Here is a 21785-nt window from a genome sequence, read left to right as displayed (position 1 = left end):
AATATCATTTTGGGCATAATTTTATGCCCGACCACATATCACCATTTCATTACTCCACTTGGTACTAAGTACTTTTCCACAATGATTAGCCCCACTAATCACTGAAAGATGTCCCATTATTGCATTACATACATGCCAACATGAAATGTAGAGAACTGTAGAAATAACTGATATATATTCTGGAAGTTCATGAGCATATTAGTCACGATACTGTTATCAGATATTTGAAAACACAGTGATGTAGCTCAGGGTAGATCCATTGTCACATCACATAAAATACAGTGTTTTACCTTTATGCTTACTAATTTTTCACAGGCTACGTGTCACCCCCTGAGCCAAAGGTTGAGAATAATCCAGTCATCTAATCTAATAATGACAATGATTTTATGGATGCAAAATCACAGAAGCGATGTGGCAGCAGCACTGATGAGATGGGAGAGAATTTACATTAAACCTAGATATTTAATATTCCACACCGCCAATCTTGCTGAAGTTTGAATGAAATATGGTCGTTTTACTTTGTATCCATCCATGCCCTCAATCTATAAGCAGAGTGACCAAAAAATACAAAAGTTTTCTTTTAACTCCCTTCCCACATTTATAGGCTTCGTGAAAGACAGTGAATTGGGTGATCCATCAAGGTAGGCATTTGTGTCTTTGCTGATTTAGAAGAAGCAACATAAAAGAGGTCGTCTCACTTGAACCATCAAATCACCATGGTGCAAGCAGAACATAGGGACCTAGGGTTAGCTTCTTACCCTACATTGTTTCATATTCATCACCAATATTTGGCTCACATACATCTTGCCATTTCATGAAACCACATGCCTTAATATTTTCCATGTCGTAAAATCTTACATACCTCTTTACTTCATCATCCTACCATTGCCAAACATACCCAATATTTTGAATGATTTATTTGCGCATACTTATATAAATATCCATATTCTTATCTCGTCATCTTCACTTCAAACCATCTTTCTTATCTCAACTTCTCATTCTATATTTTTGTGACTATCTCATATCTTATATCTTTCATACTAATATCCATACCCTCTCCATAATTATCAACTGTCATCTTATTATCACACTATTTCCCTCATCTATTTATCTTATATTTTATAAGTATCATGTCTTCCCTCATTAATCAACATTTAAGTAATACTAAATTTTTAATCTTGATTCACAGTACAGATGGTCCTTACTTATCACCAACTATATATAGTATTATTAATAAATATTATTTTTTAATCAAATACCAATGACATAATTAACAACACAAAATTTGAGTTTAACAATTGCCTACCTTCTTCTCTTGTTGAAACTGTATTTCCCCTACAACATTACCCTCCAAATGCCACCCTCTTATATTTTTCCTAGCAGGTCTTTGGATTCACTAAAATTTGTCATGATCATAATCATCTTACCAAGGTCACACTTAATGCGCTTAAGGTTGTTTTCATCAGCTACCTTGGACTCAAAACGAAATTGTGTCTGTCTCCTCAGCTATCATTACTATATTCTCTCTATTGAGTAAATCATCGACAAGGACACGTCTTACATTAACTTTTCCCTGATTTTCTTCTCTCCTCCAGTTCTACTTCCTCCTTCCATACATCTATCCTCCCTGATACATATATGCAAGTCTCTTGATCCTCGCGACAAGCTTTCTTGCCACCATTGTTGTCATTGCCAAACATGCACTCATACCTCTCCTTTTCACTATTTTTAGATCCAACTCTCTGATGGGTTCTAGAGGCCTTGACATGGATGAATAAATAAAAATGATTCGCAGCGGAAGACTTGAATGAATCGAACGACATCAACAAAAACATTAAACGAAGTACATTTCCACGGATCACATTCGTGATTTCTTTGGATCCTAGAGTGAGCCGAGTCGAGCTGCTCATGTGTGCAACCTCTAGATGTATCCACGCGGTCCTTGGCACGTCGGATCTCCTCTTTCTCGTTGACAAGCCCTGTTCTTTCTCGGTTGGCATCGTTACGCCGTCCCGATCACATTGGGGAGGGAGAGGCCCCTGAACAAATCTGGCATGGGTGAATTTCGTTCAAGGCCTTCCCCTATTTATACTAAGTGGGTATTTTTCATAAAACCCCTAAAACTTAAGTATATCTTTCAACGTCCACAAGACCATTTGCGTGTGACCCTCTAGGCCCATGTATCATTCTAGTTAATGACTCTAGTGGCCCAATAACCTTTATTGGCCTTCCAAATTAATTAACTATATCATCATATACATTAATTAATCTCGGATCGATTTAACCCAATTGATAGGTCGAGTCTCTGACACGTGGGGTGCCAAGCTACACCTCGTGTCCTAGAAGATACAAAGGAGTGTGTATCGACTCACTCATGGAACTTGTTCGTCATCAGTTACCGTGTATGTATAATCCCTCATCCACATGACGCTCCTTGGACAACTTAGGGTATGGTCAACTGTCAAACCTTAATCGATGATCCGAGTTAGTACTAATGCATTCGGAAATCATCTGAGAACTCTTCTCTGATATTTCATTGCATTGGCCAAGGACTTCATCGCATCATCTTCCTTGAGCTGTCACCTCTTATACCGAGGGTGGACGATCCCATCTTGACCATTCAATCGCCTTCGTGAACTTCTTGATGCACCCGAACTAAGACCGTTTAGAATCCCATGATTAGAGACTCGTAGGCTATATCTAAAGTACAACCGTCCGTCCACAAGACATCTTTGGTGTCTCATGTCTAAGGACCACTTACACAACCGTGACGTGAATCAACATGATTGACAGTTTGGTATAATACCATTCAGGGATTCGTATGGATCAATTCAGTGAACTCTTTCCGCTAAAGAGCACCCACTATCTATCCTTAGTGTCTCCACACTAATGGCTACGGGAACGGCCATACTCATCATATGAGTGAGGCTAGATAGTGCTATTCTATCTGGATATTTTGATGTCCTTCTTGCGTATCCTTCGAATAGGATTGTTTAGAACACATGCTTAGGGACTAGTGATCTCCGTATAACGATCTCATCATAATTCACTAAGTCCGATCATGTATTCATGGACTTCATTATAAGCATCACACGTGCATTATAATAAATATGTTCTATTAATGAACATGGAACGAGATGTGGAATGTGTGATTGGCTTATGGGCCGCATATATTTCCATCACTCTCTCCACTATCCTAGCTGCCATCATTTTTTTGATTGCCTTACAAAAGGTAGACATTCACTTACTGTTGACCCTATCTCGACCTTAATTTCATATATTCAATTGCATGCATACTTTCATATATTTTCATTGGCATGTCATTAGACTTCTTGACCCAAACGTATCTTAAGCCATTAGGTCTTGAGTGCAAAGTCATAAATGGATCTAGAGTTTTGTTCTTTGAAAGACGTTGGTCCACGAGAGCTCTTGCGTTGTACTTCACATGGAAACATTATGACATTTAAGTGATTGTATACTATGAAGTATAAACCTAATGTTTGTATTGCACCTGAGAAAGCTCAATTACATGTGTGAACTCTACCCCAGTTCTTCTTTCTATTGCCATTGAACCAGTCATGGTCTCACCATCAGCTAGATATCTCTTATATGGGTCGCCGCTGATGTGGGTCGTAGGTCAGTTAGCTACACCGAGGGAGAACTTGTCAGGGTCAGGTTAAGGCCCGAGAGATACTCCAGTGCGGGGCCTTTCTCGATAGTTCGCGTGGTAGGTGAGAACGCCTATGTTGTGGGTATCTCGTTAGATTGGGGGATCTATCCCACCTTCAACGTTAACGATCTGGTCCAGTACCAACCTATGCCACCTATCATTGAGCCTCACAACCCCTCGAGCCTTAGCAGTGAAGTGAGCGAGAAAAGCCATCTACCCCCTCCCGTCCTGTCCCCAATGAGGCATGAGTATGTCAAATCGGTACTGGAGGAGGTAATTAAAACTATAGGGGAGCGGATAGACCACAAGTGCCTGGTGCACTGGCAATGTCGACCATCTTCCGATGACACATGGATCTCAGAGGTGGAACTTCTTCGACTTCGACCGGAGTTTGTCCAACCCATTGAAGATATCATTGGCTTCAACTTATTGGAACCGAGTTCTTCCCACCCTGGGAGGATGATGGAGGACCATCCACTTGATCGCGGCCTAACCTATTGCCAGCCACATTGTGGAGTCCGAGCCGACTTGAAGAATCTACAGTTCCAATACCAAATTTGAGAAGCAGTGTCATCGTCTCGCTTCGTGTTGTGTGTCTTTATGTTCTTTTCTTCCTTTCGTCATCTCTAGATTATCAGGAAGCCCCTCTTGCGTGAGTACCGGCCTCCCCCTCATACATGTTTTATTTTGATTAAATTAGTTGTCATCTTTAAGGGGGAGGAAATCCATGTTGGGCTTCTTCTCTCCCTAAAGAGCCCTTTTAAGGGGAAAGCCCAATAAGCTTTCCCCTTAAAAGGGGACCAATTGGGCCTCCCATAACTGCCACTCCCTCTCCATAAAGAAGGGGAATGAGTGGACGTGGGAGGGTCATGCCTGTTGTTGAAGAAACCAGATCTGATTTCGTTGCAATTATCGTTCTTTGGAAAGTTCAAACGTTGTGTGTTCCAGACCTTGTAGTTTTTTTTCTCTCATCGACCAAAATTCTCTTCTTCTTTGTGGAAATTTCTGTTTTAAATCGTTCCATTCTAGGTTGACATCCTAGGGTGGAATCTTGCCCCATATTGAAGGATCAATAGACTTTGACCCTCCAAATCGTCTCCCGATGCATCTCGCTTATTTCACATTCATGCGGGTGTTTCCACGACCAACGCCTTAATCTAAAAGCTCTCGACCTTGCCACAAGAAGAATAGAGGAAGGGAGGAAGAGAGGAAGAAGAGAGGGAGAGAGAGAGTGTACACAATAAGTACTTAAGATCGTTGTGATTTCTCGCATAAAATTCCATACAACATCGGTTGTTTTTATATCGTCCATAGGTAGTCTAAATATAGTACTTTCTTATAACATATATGTATCCGTTGTAACATCTCACAACGGATACCATATTTTGAATTTCTGTTTTAAATCCCGACCGTTATAACCACTTGGGTGCACCGATCAGCACCGTTGATCGGTGCCGTGTACCCTTTATCATAACGGTTATACGAGATTAAATCCTGGCCGTGTATTCCTATCTAAGTATGATCCTATTCTATATTTGACCCTATTCTATGTTTAAACTTATATGATATCCTAATATTCTATCCTCTAACAAGTATAGTTATAGTGCTTTATTACTACTCTAATCTTTGTTTAAGATCCTATCCGGCAGTCATCGTCGTCGCGAGTCTCCAACTCCTCTTTACCCCCCGTCAAGTGCAACGGCCGGTCCCGGACGTTAAGCTTGAGCCGCAGCAGCAGGAACCTTGCCCGTGGTAAAGGTTTAGTCAGAGCATTGGTAAGCTGATCGTCGCCGGTGATGAACTGTACAGAAAAATTCTTGGAGGCCACCTGCTCACGAACAAAATGAAAATCTATCTCTATGTGTTTAGTCCTAGCATGAAAAATGGGATTAGATGCAAGGTAAGTGGCCCCAATGTTATCACACCACAAAACTAGAGCATGGGCTTGATGGATGTTAAGCTCTTTGAGGAGAGATTGAATCCAAGGACTTGTACTCAACTTCGGTACTGGATATTGCAACTGTAGGTTGCTTTTTAGAGCTCCAGGAAATGAGGTTCTTTCCTATATAGATCAAGAATGCACTTGTAGAACGTCGATCTGTTTTATCTCCAGCCCAATCGGCGTCACTAAACGCATGGAGAGTGGAGGATGAGTCACTGTAGATAAATAATCCCTGCATAATTGTGCCTTTCAAATATCTAAGTAGATGTTTAAGGAATACCCAGTCACCAGATGTAGGTGAATGCATCTTTTGACAGGCACGGTTAACTGCAAATGCTATGTCTGGACGAGTTAATGTGAGGTACTAGAGGGCTCCTACTGTCTGTCAACAGAGTATCATCAACTGGCGAATCATTTGAATATGTTACCATGGAGGTAAGGTAAGGAGTAGAGGCGGGTTTGCAATTTGCCATATTAGTCCTTTCAAGCAGAGAGATAATATAATTAGACTGAGTGAGAAATTAGCCATCATGATGTTTAACAAACTCAATTCCTAGAAAATAATGAGCGAGTCCAAGGTCTTTGATAGCAAAGTCAGAATGTAGACATTCAACAATACGAGAAATGCTAACTTGGTTTGGCCCCATAATCAGTATATTATCGACGCAGATTAGGATAAAGAGAGGTTCTGGTGTTAGTTGATAGAAGAAGGATGTATCTGTTTTGGACCCTTCAAAGCCAAGACTGTATAATTTTGAAGACAATTTGGTAAACCAGGCACTCGGTGACTGTTTTAAACCATAAAGGGATTTTATTAAATGGCATACATGATCGGGAAAAAGTTTATCTTTAAACCTAGGAGGTTGTTCCATGAAATTTTTTTCATGCAAGTCACCATGAAGGAATGCGTTTGAGACATCAAGTTGATGTACAAACCAGTTATTGCTGACTGCTATGGCAAGCATTAACCGAATAGTTGTGTGCTTAATAACAGGACTAAAGGTTTCATTGAAATCAAAACCTTCTTGCTGGTTATAACCCTTTGCAACTAATCGAGCTTTATATTTACCAATTTCACCAGTGGATATATATTTTAACTTATAAATCCCCTTGCAGCCGATTACATGGAGGTTGGAATTTCGTGGAAAGAGATCCCAGGTGTTGTTCTCAGTAAGGGCATTGTACTCTGTCGCCATTGCCCGCATCCAATTTGGATTTTTGGAGGCAATGGCGAAGGAGTTGGGTTCTGAGATGATAGTTTTAGATATAGATAAGCAGGAAGGAATCAGATATCGGATTGAGGAAATAAAAGCTTCTTTTAAAGGAATTGATGGTTGGGAGGTCGCAGCTTGATCAAGTTTGTAAACATCAGTAAGCGATTTGATTTTTAGTTTAATATTAGGATCAGGACTTTGGTCAAACGTGGATACAATTTCTGGGAACCTTGAAATAAAAGTGTCAGGAAAGCAGGATGACTCATCCTTAAAAGATGATGTCGATCTGTTTGATTCAGGAGTTGCATGAGACTGTGTATGATCGTGTTCAGGTGGAGTAGCAGGAATAGAGTGTTTCTCAGACTCATTTCCAGCAGGATTGGAAATAGGAATTGAGAAAGTAAAATTGGGCTTATCCGGGGTATTTTGGGGAGAGCTTCCCAAAATTCCTGCGGATGAATGCTGCTGGAAAGGAAAAGAGTCTTCATAAAAAACAACATGACGTGAGATATAGATTTTACCTGTCTGGAGAGAGAAACACCTATAGCTCACATGCATTGAGCTATTTCCAACAAACACACATGTTTCAGATCTATCTTCAAGCTTATTGTTAGTATAAGGCCTCAGATATGGGTAACACAGACAACCAAACGTTCTCAGAAAGCCATAATCTGGTTTATTTTTAAACAGAACTTCGTAAGGAGATTTATTTTGTAAAACAGGTGTAATCATTCTATTAATGAGAAAAACTGAGGTGGCGACTGCTTCATCCCAGAAATATGTAGGCATATGAGCTTGTTTTAATAAGGCTAATGATGTTTCTATAATGTGGCGATGTTTTCTTTCGGCCGTGCCGTTTTGTTCAGGAGTATATGGGCAGGAAACTCGATGAGTTATTCCCTTTTGTTTTAGAAATAAAATCAAGGATTGAAACTCTCCCCCCCAATCTGACTGGAAAGATTTGATTTTACAGTTAAACTGATTCTCTACTCTAATCGAAAATTCTGAAAAAATTGAAAGTAAGTCACTTTTCTTTTTGAGAGGATAAAGCCATGTGTATTTACTGAAATCATCTATAAAAACAACATAGTAAGAGTATCCAGATTTTGATAAAACTGGTGAAGGACCCCACAAATCCGAATGTATTAATTCTAAAAACTGTGTAGAAGTGTGGTAAATAGGTTTGAACGGTAGTTTATGGGATTTTGCTAAATTGCAGGACTCACAGATAAGATTTTTGTTCAAATGAGAAACAGGTAGGCCAAATTTGTTTATTGTAGAAATCAAAGTTCGGAGTTGAGGGTGTCCTAATCTGGCATGCCAAGTATTTGATGACGCCTTCTCTCCAAGGAAGACAGCCTTTGAAGGTAGGGGAGAGTCAAGATAGTAGAGCCCATCTTTAACTCTCCCTTGGAGTAGCACTTGATGAGTTGTTTTGTCCTTCACAAGACAATAAAAGTCATGAAACTCAATAAAATATTGTTATCACGTGTAAACTTATGAACTGAAAGTAAATTCTTGGTAATTTCTGGTACGTGTAGGATATCCTTTAGATAAAGAATTCGATTAGAAGTAGATATTTTGGAAGAACCAACTGATAAAATTTTCAAACCTGTCCCATTACCTATATGTAGTTGATGGTTTTGCTGGTAAGGGACTGGCTGGACCAAGGTGTTCTCGCTTGCCGTTACATGGTGCGTCGCACCACTATCCGGATACCACCCCTGATGCTCAGTTGTTGAAATGTAGGCCTGTCTTTGAGAAGTTTGAGGCATGAGATTCAGGAGTTCTGGGCATTCTCTGGCTCGGTGACCAAAGTTTCAACAGAGTTGACATCGAGGTTGGAACCTCTGGTTCCTTCCTCTGGTTCTCCCTCGATTTTGAAAATAATTCCTGGACTGGTTGTTGCTTCTTGAATTGTAGTCTTGATTGCTCCTTGAATTTGATCCCTGTTGACTTCGTTGTGTCTGCAGATTGTTAGCAATAGGAGGAAAGGAGTTTTTCTCCTCCTCTTGTTCAAAGCTTAAAAATGCATCATGTGCCTTCAGATTGGCAATGATCTCATCAAATTTCAGATGTCCCAGGTTGGCGTTTACGCTGACAAGGAACTGGGTATAGGACGATCCCAAACCCCTTAAGAAAGTGTAAATGGCAGATGCTTTTGGGACTGGGTGACCCATTTGCTCAAGGGAATCTATAACGCTTTTGAAATGTTGAATATAATCTTCAACTGAACGTGTACCTTTTTTCATGTTATGTAGTTGCCTCTACAGATCCATCATCCTGATTTGGTTCCATCTTGCAAAGGTTGTTTCTAAATTTTCCCATGCTTCTCATGTAGATCTTGCCTTGTTAATGTGTGGTAGCATGGACTCAGAAATCGTTTGATGGAGGAATCCCAAAACTTGCTGGTCTATCCTCCACCACTTCTTGAATTCTGGATTCTCAGCTATGTTCCCATTTTCATCTGCAATAGAAATTGGTGGTGAATTTCCTTCAACGAACTTCATTAAATCATACCCGTGTAGCACCGGGATGATTGATCCCTTCCACATTTGGTAGTTGTTGCTGCTCAATCGTGGGTAGATTGAGATTCGTGGAAGGATGGCGATTGGGACTTGTCCTGCAGTCGCAGAGGAAGATGTCGCGGGCGTGATGACAGAAGAGCTCTCCATTGCGGTCTTGCCTCCGGAGCTTGGCTCTGATACCATAAAAGCTCTCGACCTTGCCACAAGAAGAATAGAGGAAGGGAGGAAGAGAGGAAGAAGAGAGGGAGAGAGAGAGAGAGCGTACACAAGAAGTACTTAAGATCGTTGTGATTTCTCGCATAAAATTCCATACAACATCGGTTGTTTTTATATCGTCCATAGGTAGTCTAAATATAGTACTTTCTTATAACATATATGTATCCGTTGTAACATCTCACAACGGATACCATATTTTGAATTTCTGTTTTAAATCCCAACCGTTATAACCACTTGGGTGCACCGATCAGCACCGTTGATCGGTGCCGTGTACCCTTTATCATAACGGTTATACGAGATTAAATCCTGGCCGTGTATTCCTATCTAAGTATGATCCTATTCTATATTTGACCCTATTCTATGTTTAAACTTATATGATATCCTAATATTCTATCCTCTAACAAGTATAGTTATAGTGCTTTATTACTACTCTAATCTTTGTTTAAGATCCTATCCGGCAGTCATCGTCGTCGCGAGTCTCCAACTCCTCTTTATAATCAAGGACCATATGACGAACACTGGAAGAATTATCTCCTTCCGTGAAAGGGACTCAACCGCGCCGTGCCATTATTCTACATCACAGTGAGCAGTTGGAATATCGACCGTTGCTGCTACCGTTCTATTCCTTCAGCATAATTTAGTCATCGGATTATCATCTGTGATTGTCCTTTTATGAATGTTGGCCGGTATTGTTCTTGATAAATGACTGGATCAACCTTCGACAGTACTGATGGTCGCAGCACCTCCGTGACATTGCTAGCTCCTGGTCACTATGGATGAATCCTGCATCGAACCTCTGGATATGATCTCCTGGATTCCATCGACTCCTTCCACGACAATCTATTTTCACTTGGTAGCTGGTCCTCCTGCAATATTTGGCAGAACGAACGCCTTGGAGCTTGATTTTTTGGAATCTGGATGACTGGAAAAATTCTTCATCTACGCACACAGGGTAGATATTGATTATTCACTACTGCAACTATTGGAATCACCGTACTCAACCAACGATTCATTCCTGTCAACGAATCTGACGGTCACAGGTCATTCCTAAACTCCCCTTCTTTCTCAGATTTATTACCTCCCTTAGTGCCGTCCTCGCATCCTTCGCTATCTCGAGTGATTTTAACAATTGAAATAGACTTTAGCCACCATCGTAGTGTTAGGAAATTATCTTTGACGGTATTTGGATCTGCTCATTCACGTTGATGGTGTGGACAACCTTGGATGAGAATCATCTCCCACTACGCCGATTCTTTGAGTCGATCACGCTGCTCATTGGGGGCTTGATCATCAAAAAACCCATCATGTGTTGTCCAATTAAGCTGCGTCTCAGGTCATTTGATGAATAAAGTACTTCCCGTTATTATTTGCTAAAATCATCTACATTATTTCACGTCATTAACATCGCATTTAGAGTCTTCCCTCCAAACATAACACGAATTGTCAATTCCGGCAGTCGTGTTACATCAGTTCTTCTTTCTATTGCCATTGAACCAGTCATGGTCTCTCCATCAGCTAGATATCTCTAATGCCTTCATATGTGGATCTCTCTCTTGACCAGTGTTCATGGAGAGATATTATGGGTATCTTTCTCAAATGGAGTCTTGTAGAATTCACCCCATAAACTGTTGATCCTACAAGTTTTATGATCATCATTTATCTTGACATTCTCAGCCAAAAACGAGTGTCTTTATCAGCTCTTTGTGATGCAAAACTTGGGGAAACATTGCTACATCCTTGGAACTGATTTCATGTATCAACAAGGAAAGTTGGCTCTCTCCCTAAGGAAATATAAACTTGACCAACATCAAGAATCTTGGCTTCATGAAATGAGCCGTTCCCTTAAGTAAGGTTTCTAATGGCTTTCTTTAGGGCATTTGTTTCCCAGATGATGAAAACTTGCTAAGGGAGCACTTCTCCTTCTCACTTCAAGATTGAAAATCGTTTTCAATTAAATTGGATCTTTGGCTCAATATTTCAAAGCCTAGGGGAATATTATCATCTTTAACCTCCTGGTATTCTCTTGGGTAATTATAGAGTGCATAAATATCAGTAAACCACTCAATAAATTTATAAGGTTTCTGATTGAACATCTTACCAAAATTAGACTTCAGCTAAATGGTGCATATGTGTATTTTTCTGTCTGCTTGTATGTTTGCCTGTCTATCTTCTATCTTTCTCAATCTGTGTGGACCATGTAATCAATGATTTGAAAAAAATCATTACATTGTTTCCATGGAGCATCTCGGTCGTACCAGAGCCTGTATGTCATTTATTTTGGATGAATATAATTAATTGGCAGTATATACCATTCATGCTATATGATAAATATGATAAATGAAGAATACTGCAGATATAAAATACTCTAAGCATCTATCACTTTTACAAACCACCTGTCACCATGATTACATGAAAAAATGAAAGATAGAGGAATAATTTCTCAGCATAATTTTTATTTTTTCCAAATGGTATTTATTTATTGATTTGTTGAGAGAAATATTTAAATACTTGTCTTAATGTTATTCTATTTCACATTTATGAAATAAATTATGCTGGAATGCAAAGTATCACATCAAAGATGAATGGTGAGGTATATCAAAAATAATAAAGTTTCATTTTTTCCCAAGTACAATCAATTATTTATATGCATATATTCTTTTTTGATTTTTTATTACTTTATGAGTACATATCTTATTGATTACCTTTTTCGTACATAAAAGTCAGTGAAAGGTGAAATACATGATATTAACGAATGAGTACCAAGTATAATTAGGAGAATAAGTAACATAACTCATTTTGAAAATAAAATCGACAACCACACAGATAAAAACCATTTTGATGTAAAATTTTCATACATTAGCGGTTATTTTCAGTCACCTGGCCAGTGATACATGTTTTCTTCATGCATGTATTAACTTTTATAATAAATAATACATATGAAAAAGGGGCCTTAAACTCCAAAACATGAGTGGTGAATGGTTAGTTGCATTGTATACCCATTGAACCAGTGTCAAAACATAAGAAATATATAAATATCTTCAATATTCTTTATTTGAGATAGGTAGAATATTAATGCGCTTTAATTTTAATCAAAAGTAAATAATGTATACTAATTTAATAGAATCTTAAGGTGTATGTAACCCCCACCAATGAAAATTTTATGTTGTTTATAGACCTAATCTAATTTCTTATAAATTTGATCATGTTCAAGTTTCATGTATACATTTAAATTTTAATATAAATTGGTAAGTTCTCTCATAAAATGATGCATATAATTTTAGATGAAATTTACAGTGAGTAAATGAGGTTCTATAAATTATTTCTGACTCTTTCATTCCATTGATTAATGAATTTGAGTTTCAGTTGATATAGCTGATGTAATCACATTCTGAATTGACTGTCAAGGTCATGTCACATCTTTCTCAAATGCTAAGCAGTGATCCAGTGGAAGCTCTAGTTAAAGGGAATAACTGATTGATCAAAGCATATGGGATTTTAAGAGAAATTTTTTGCCTAAGTCAACAAAAAGTTAAAACCAATGGAATCCATAATTAATCCTTCTTCAAATCATAGATATCGTTAAATCCATGCTCTAGATAAGAAGTATCCTTAGATAGGTATGATATGCACCTTCCTTGAAAACCTTGATATGTTATCTTCCAAAACTATTATATATCCCCTGATTGTAAATTCCAAAAGATCCAATGATCAATACTTGGTCCATGTAATAAGAGGCATTGTATATATTGATAAGGTTTCTATCATTTGTGATTTCTTTTTTCTTCCCGTGCATTTATACCCAGATAAGCTGCATACCAACTCCTAATCGAATCCCCACGATTAAAAAAATATGTCCCATTTACTCCAAAGATGCCAGAAAAAAACTATAATGTACATTGAAAATCCCAGAAAATTCAAAAGGTAGCCCAATTTGCTGGTATGATTGTTAGATTGGGCCAATAATTATTTATAAAGGCAATAAAATCAAATCTTAAATAATTATCTACTGCACAAAAAAATCATGTACAGAAGTTCTAACATTCAGATAATGATGAATTTTAAGCTCACCTAAGATGATGAATCATAATATTTGACCAAGTTTTTACTATTTTATCAGGCAACTCAACATTATTATTGAAAAACGTGTGGACAATTAGCATCATCAAAGAATCAATCTCTGATAATTTAAGTAAGCATTCATGGTCTGGTCTCTGGTATCGTTCATCTCCTTCTAAGTAACGCAGCTAAATGCGTTAACGCTACAAGCTAAAAGGGGCCTACAGTCATAAATATCACTAACTTTGTCACCACATATCGAGATCTGATGCCAAAAATAATTCTTAGGAATTTGTTGTAGAAGGCCGACAATGGTTGAATGCAGAACACAACCACGCGATGAATGCAAGCCCTCTTATCTGGACCACAAAAGACCAATGCCACAAGAATCACAGCCAAACATGGCCAACGACATGGAAAAATAGAAGAATTTTTTGTTTCAATTTATTCAAAGATCACAACACGACCCACCCTTTGTGGATAGGACGACGGGCAATGAATCTTACAAAACCCAAAGCAAAGAAAAATAACAGCAGATCTTTGATCCCGTCCTTGGCAAGCTACATTACAAAGAAAGCACGAACGACTGACATCACTTATTTAAGTGCACAAACAGAAGAGGACGGAGAGCAAACATCCGCAGGCCACCGGACTCGTTTTGCATGGGAACTTGCTTAAGTGCAAGGGCAGCAACGTGGGAAGCAGACGGTCCAGGCGATGAAGTTCTTCTGAGCGCAGAAAGCGCGGCACTCCGTGCAGCTAATGAAGGTGGTGGGGCTCGGGTTCAGGCAAAACCCGGGAACGAACCCCCAGTTCTTGGAATCCTTCACCTCTGGCTTCTCCGTCAGACCCCTCGAAGCTTCTGCAACACCGCAAAAGATGACCCGGATTAGATAGTATACACTTAGACGCGACAAACTACAGAATTTTTCACTCACCCGTCATGCCCAACAAGGGCAGCAGCACGGCGACGAGAACAAAGATGGGGAGGACTCTCTTAAACGCCATTGGCCTAGCGAGATTGTTTGAGAGATTGCTGGAAGCGGAGAAGCTTGAATAACGCTGGGTTGCTCTTCTCAGACTATTTATAGAGGGGCGGGTGGTGACTAACGAGAGAGTTTAGAGAGATGTGTAGTTAGTTGGATGAGGTAGGAAGAGGCAGTAATGGTGTATTTGTTTTCTTTTTGTTTTTGTGAAAGATGGTTGGAGGAGGGCGGTCATCCGACAAAACGGTAACCACACAGAGTAATAGTCTATTTCAACGTAGTATGGGGGCGGGGCCAGCTGAAGACGAAGGGCCTTCATGATAATTGATGAAGTGATTGGCTGTCTAGTTAAGAAGTACAGCGTGGCGTTGTTCTATTCTTAATACACCACCTTCTCTGCGGGCCATAGTTTCCATTTCATCTTGACAGGTCCCCCTTCCTTGCCGCCCCCCCCGAATTGGCTTCTATACGGTATGATAGATTGCACCCTTATGCAAATGATGAGAGAGAGATGAAAAGAAGTGTCGAGAGAGAGAGAGATCGAGAGCGAGAGAGATTCAAGAAATCGATGGAAAGATATGGATATACCGGTATGGCACTTTTCGTTGTTTCCAGTTCATTTCAATTGCTCCACCGTCCTATTGAAAGATATATTGCATACTAATGCAAATGTCGAGTGAGAGAGAGATAGAGCGATGGGGAGAGAGAAAGAAGTTTTATAACGAGAGATGGATTTACATGTATTGGGCTGTGCATTGTTTCCAGTTATTTATCTCGATAGCATATTGGAGTGTGCGTTGAATGATAGGGTGCACGCTTATGCAAATGTAGAGAGATAGATAGAGAGACGGAGAGAGATAGATGGAGATCGGCAAATGTAGAGAGATAAATAGTCCATTGTTTCCAGTTCATTTCGATAGCTTCCCCGTCTACTGCCTGATGGATTGCACTCTAATTCGAATTTAGAGAGAATATTAGAGAGAAGAGAGATTGAAATACGGGTAATACAGTGTGCATTATTTCCAGTTCGTCTTGTCAGCTCCGCAGTCCAATCCGGTCTTTGAGACCGAGGTTTCCATACTGAAAAATACATGCGCTCATGCAAATCTAGAGAGAGCTATGTAAAGAAGTTTAGAGACGGATAAAATCGGACTATTGGACTATGCTTTGTTTCCAGCTCATCTCGATGGCTCCGCCGTCCTCACTGCCTGATAGATTGCTCTCATTCAAATCTAGAGCAAGAGATATCAAGAAATAGAGAAAGAGAACTAGAAATAAGTTCATTGGACAGGGCATTGTTTCATGTCCCCATGACCAATATTTTTATTGAAGGATAAATTGTACCCTTATGCAAATCTAGAAATAAAGTTAGGGAGAAAAGTAGAGACGAGTTTCGGACCATGATGGAGATAGAGAGAGAGAGATATATACTGGTATCGGACCATGTTGGAAGTTTCTCCTGGCCCCCTATTGACAATTCTAAAAGTCTTCAAAACCCAAACAGGGAGGCTCGGAATTCCATCGTCTTTTTTGGAGCCAATAGGCAAATACAGCCTGTTTGGTTTTTTATTTTTAGAGCATTCAAAGCTTATGGATGCGCGCATGTGAACATTATTTGATATGTTTCATGCAATACCCAGTCGGCTAGTCTACTCCGAAAGAGACGTCCATGTGAAGTGTCTGAAATCATGCTGTGGAGTTACATCCCACACTTCTAAAAACTCTTCATTAGGCAGTCAAATCATAGTAAACTCACAACCATGCATACATATATCGTTATAATTATTCATAACCCTGCGTTGGTGAATAATTTGCATTATCATGGTTGGAGGGCTACATAAACATGTCATCATGGCACAACGGCCGAACTTTAATTTTTCCGGATCTGTCGAGTTGTCTGCTGACTGAGTTGACTTGAGAAGTAAACGGGGAAGTGAACGAGATAACAAGGAATCGTTTTCAGCTGTTCATAGAGACGTTGACATATCGCATAAAATAAATTATATATTTATGTATCATCTAATGGGCATTCAAAATTGATGATCCAACTGTCGAACTTTATATTTTCCAGATCCGTCAAAACAGTTTAAGATTGAGTTGACTTGAGAATTGAACGGGGGAAGTGAACGCAATAACAACGGGTTCAACCACATCATTGAGGCATCGTTTTCCGCTGTTAATAAAGACACTGACGTATCGCATTAAATATATTATATATTTATGCATCATCTTGTGGGCGTTCAACATTGATCATCCAAGTCTAGATGTTTGGTGCAAGCTATAATTTTCTTGGAGACTTTGGACCATTGAATGATCGGGTGTGTATGATATTGGGCTAGATTAAAAGTCGAAGACATTTCGTGGCATTCCATTTAAAAATAGAGTATTTTTTTTTATATTCAAGTGGAGATAACTTAGGTCGAGAGGATGATAAATTAGCCGTATTGAGTAATGTCGTTTATGTCTTCGATTAAGCCTGATGTCTCTGAATCAACAAGAAATTACATTTTCTTCTCATAGCTTTAATGATTTTGAATAAATGGTAAGTGAGTTGTCATTTAGTTAGTGAATTACTAATTTTTTTAGTCTAAAAACAGGTTGGGTTTATACCAAACGTTTTCACAACTTTTGATGAGTTTTTATTGTATTGAATATATACTGTGAACTAAGGAATATATCAGATGTCATTGAGTTGAGAGTACTATATGATTTTTCAAGCTAGGCATGAAGCATCGCAGGGAATTATTACTTAAATTAAGAGGACTTGATGGTGAGGAAGGCGATGACCAAGTTATTACTAGTTGTATGGATTTAATAAATAAACATTGCAAGCCAGCTAGGGAAAGCATAAGTTGAAGAGCACGAGGCAATGAATGTGGCTTTTCCAACACTGATTGATTCAATTTTCTTTAACCCCAATTGGCTAGTTTATGTTACAAAGGAAGAACAACATTGGTTAGTGGTAAATAATGTCGGCCTCAATCATACGGATACTATGATGGCCAAAATAGCTGTTGATTATATTAAATGTATGTTGTCAGGATAAGTTTCTCTACCTTGACTGTCACTCCAACCACATTTCTTAAACCCAAATGCATGTAAATAAGACTGGTCAAACCACTAAATCATAACATTGAATCCCTTGGCAAAGTCTTCTTATAAGCTATCATTGGAAATTTGGAATCACACAATCCATTTTGACCAAACAGTTGATCGTTAAATGACTGCATTATATCCTGGAATGGCACTCATTCCAAAATGATGAACACGATAAAGTATTTTTTATTTGGTGGACAAAGACAAACAAGAGTTAAATCAATCTATATTGCATTATCAGCAACATAGTTGAAGCTTGAAATGAAATAATCCATGTTTCTGGGAGGTGGGTTAGGGTTAGATGGCTGGGCCTGCTATGGAAGAATGTACGTAAAAGGATTATCCTTGATTCACCATGCTTGATTATTTTTTATGCAGTCTGCTGTTGGGAGAATTTTGCACCAAAGGTATAAGTGGCTGCCGTGAAAGATCCATCCCATCAGATTCCACTGACCTATCCAGAGGGCTAGTCTTCCGCTTACCCTGAATCAAAAGAATCAGTGGATTTCTAAATAACAGTCATAACTGACAAAAAATTAAATTTCTCTGTCGCAAAACTGTCTTTTTCTCGTCATTCTTCTTTAAGAGAATACATCGCTATATTTTATTTTTTAGACTGAGGGGAAAAGGATGGGAAAAAGAAATAGGAAAAATATACTCTATTTCATACAATAAGAAAACCTTATTAACTTCTTTCGCAGCCATTAAATCCTTTTAGACCTCATGAAAGCAGTAAATGGGTCATTCCATGAAAATGTAACCTTGTTCAGAAAACCTTTTATACTTGGAAAACAAAATTTGATAAACAAAAAAAGGCCCAGCAACACAAAAAGTTGTCGATTACATAATGATGGAAGTTCCTTTCAGCTTGAATGGAACAGGCTGAAGAACTCAAACAAAGGTTAACATGCATTAAATTCAAGAAAACCACGTCAACTCCACGATTCATACGAAGCTATAAAAATCTGAATACTCAAACGGGACCCTAAATCAATCAGTAAAATTTAATCAGAGAACTGTAGATCCAGAAAGATGCTTGTCATGCAATGAGTACCATCATTATGTGATATGAACTCGTGAGTTCATATCTGGGATAGGATGAGAAGGGAGGGAGAAGATGCAGGAATGGTCACTGGCGCAAGAACAGAGAATGCCAGGTGGACTTCGGCACCAGGAGGGCCAGGTGGAATGGACATCGCGTAGGAGGTCAGACGGGATGGATGTCACTGTTGGAAGATAGTGGCGGGATGGACATTGCTGGGGGACCCGACACATCTCTTGATTCTTCTTGGCTGCCCTCTTAAAGGGAGTTGAGTCCTTATTTAAAGGAATTACATAAGGGTCTAAATGACTACAATGCCCCTATTAGGCTGGAATGATATGAGGGGACTCATATCATTATGCTACCACTGATATGATCTATGTTGCCCATTATTTAGGATATCTCCAGCCAGCGAAATTCTGATAACAAGAGTGAAGGAAATCGAGGCTGTTAAGCAGGACCTATGACCAAATTCATCCAAGTAACCTTAAGCGAATTTCTAAGAAATGATGAATAAGAAAGAAAAAAAACAAATCGATGAGCAGCGTTCAGAATCATTGAAACTGGTCAGAAGAGGAGCGATAAGCATTTTCTATAGGCCTAACCTTGTTTGGAGTAAAAGCTGACTTTCCATCAGAACCTTGGCTGTTGGTCTCTCGGTTTAAAAGCTTAAGCAATCTCTTGTTCTCCTCGACCAGAATACTATTTTCATCGAAGAGTGCAGTAACCTAGGACAAGGGAGACATGCAACGTGCAATTTATGTGAAACATCTGGAAGAACGTTAGTTAGATTATAAGTCGACATACTTCTTCCTCGGCACGGTTAAGATTAATCCGTAGGTGCTCCTTATCCTTTTTCAGCCCTTCCATCTCCGACACCAACACAGTAACCTGTACAGAGAATTTAATATTTTAAAAAACAATACAAAGTATTTTTTCTTTACTTTGCGTCAATTAGTATCATAAATTAGGAAGATTTTTTTTTGGAGGATTGCGCATACATCCATACGTCTATTAACAGAAAATGATCATGCATGCTTAATTTCTCAACCTCAGAGAAGAGGGTAATTTCAGAGATAAAATGAAATTTCAAATCATACTTGAATCGCAACAGTAAATTCTTGAATTTCAGAAAACTATATTTTCTTGCTAACTGATGATATGAAAGGTAAGATGATTAGACAATCTGACCGAATTCTCCCTCAGTTGCGATTTCAGTTCTTCGTTCTCCCTTGCTAAGTCGTCGCATGACTCCATCAACCTCTCAATGTCCCGCTCATACAAAGTGCACTCCTTTTCAAACTTAGCGCATTGGTTAGCCAGCTCTGTGTTCCTCGACGACATCAATTCTTTATCTTCGATGCACCGTTTCAAGCCCAAGGCGTTCATATTGGCTTCTGCCTGAAATTCGAAAAACAAAGGATTTGGCCTTCTAAGCTGAACCTAAAACAGAAAGTATTTCATATTGGACTCTGCCTGAAGTTTGAAGAAAATCACAGATTAAACAAATCAACGATTGTTGTAGGTCAACCAAAAAGAGAACCCATGTCAAATTGGCGTCTGCCTGAAATTAAAAGACACAAAGCAATTGAATAAATCTACGATTGTAGTTAGTGAACCCAAAAAAGACCCCATTTCATATTGGCTTCCGCCTGAAATTCGTAGAAACAAAAGAATTACGCAACTACACGATTGTAGCAGGTGAACCAAAAAGAGAACCCATTTCATATTGTTTGTACCTTAGATTTGAAGACACGAAGGAACAGAACAACTCTAATAGTACAGCATGTGGACCCAAAACAGAACCCATTTTCAAATTGGCTTCTATCCTAGGTTTAAAGAAAAAAAAATATGATTCTAGAAAGCGAATCGAAAGCAGAACTGAAGAATCGGAGAGAAGAGCATACCCTCATACGCTCAAGACGACGCTCCGCGTCCGCAAGAAGGCCCTGCAGGGTAAAGATCTTATCTTGGAGGCGTCGCCGTTCGTCTTCAGAGACGAGAAGCTTCATCTGAAGGGTTTTCTCAGAAACGGGAAGGCCCAGCGAGTTTTCAATGGACTCCTTGATGTAATCGTCAATCTCTAAAGGGATATCCATGGCGCTCCAAACGCTTCGATTGTCGCCGCAGAAATGAAGGGATTGGAAGGAAAAAACCAGAGGTTGGTGCTGGCGATCCAAAAAATCGCAGATATTTCAGGGGAAGTTAGCGCTGTTCAAAAGTTCAACGACTATATGACTTTAAATTCAAATTTAATTATTTATTATGATTAATTTAATTCTTCTCCTAAACAACAAGGGGGTGTAGCTCATATGGTAGAGCGCTCGCTTCGCATGCGAGAGGCACGGGGTTCGATTCCCCGCACCTCCATCACCCATCTCTCTTGCCACCTTTTTAATCTCGGATTTTCGAAGCAATTAACTCTAATTTTCGAAATCTTTTTTCTCTCCTTTTTAATTTCGGATTTTCGAAGCAATTAACTTTCATTATTTATTTTCCGTCGGATTTCTGTTCTAGACCACCGCATCCTCATTTTTGTTTTCGTACTCCATTTTGTTTTTTTTTTCAGTTTTTTGAATTAATTAATTCCCCTTAAATTTTTTGCCTCGGATTCCATTTCTTTTCCACCATGTCCTGGCTAAAAATTCCTCAGAAGTCTTTAGTCATGCTTTCTGAATTTTTCTACTCCATCATGTGCAAATTCTAATCATTTGCCATAAGACCTCTATTTCTCAGTTTTTTCCTATCTTGATCAGCCTTGCCTCCTCCACTAGCATGCCAAATGCTATGCCTAATGCCATCTCATCCACTGCGATATCGCGCCGCAACCTGGCCACTCTGGCCTATAACCCACCTCCACCAGACATCCCTCCATCTCCCCCAATTTCTCTCAAATCTCTATCCATCTTTCATGCCCTTTGTCCTGGGCCACAAACTAGTGGATCATCTTAAGTCAATGAAGATATGATCATCATCCAACTCAATCCTGATTGATCTAATCATACAATTTGATCGTCTCCAAGATCAGCACCCAT

At 39.1% G+C, this 21785-nt stretch overlaps 1 protein-coding gene, 1 long non-coding RNA gene and 1 other non-coding gene across 3 annotated transcripts; 1 reads left to right on the top strand and 2 right to left on the bottom strand.

Annotated features, from left to right (window-relative positions):
- Nucleotides 1–14048: 14048 nt before the first annotated feature.
- On the bottom strand, nt 14049–14719 carry LOC144710600 (uncharacterized). The gene is made up of 2 exons (XR_013583348.1): nt 14565–14719; nt 14049–14488 (listed from the first exon to the last, which is right to left on the bottom strand). It is a non-coding gene; the product is annotated as an uncharacterized LOC144710600 (long non-coding RNA).
- Nucleotides 14720–17871: 3152 nt separating this feature from the next.
- LOC144710689 (uncharacterized) lies at nt 17872–20949 on the bottom strand. Its single transcript, XM_078584519.1, has 5 exons — nt 20658–20949; nt 19942–20151; nt 19558–19641; nt 19356–19478; nt 17872–18191 (listed from the first exon to the last, which is right to left on the bottom strand). The coding sequence occupies exons 1-5, from the start codon at nt 20847–20849 to the stop codon at nt 18072–18074; spliced, it is 729 nt and encodes a 242-aa protein (XP_078440645.1). The 5' UTR covers nt 20850–20949; the 3' UTR covers nt 17872–18071.
- Nucleotides 20950–21047: 98 nt separating this feature from the next.
- On the top strand, nt 21048–21120 carry TRNAA-CGC (transfer RNA alanine (anticodon CGC)). Its single transcript has one exon. It is a non-coding gene; the product is annotated as a tRNA-Ala (tRNA).
- The last annotated feature ends 665 nt before the right edge of the window (nt 21121–21785 follow it).

This window comes from Wolffia australiana, chromosome 12, assembly GCF_029677425.1.
Source record: "Wolffia australiana isolate 7733 chromosome 12, ASM2967742v1".
Taxonomy (NCBI): Eukaryota; Viridiplantae; Streptophyta; class Magnoliopsida; order Alismatales; family Araceae; genus Wolffia; species Wolffia australiana.
This window is presented reverse-complemented; position numbering and strand designations above follow the sequence as displayed.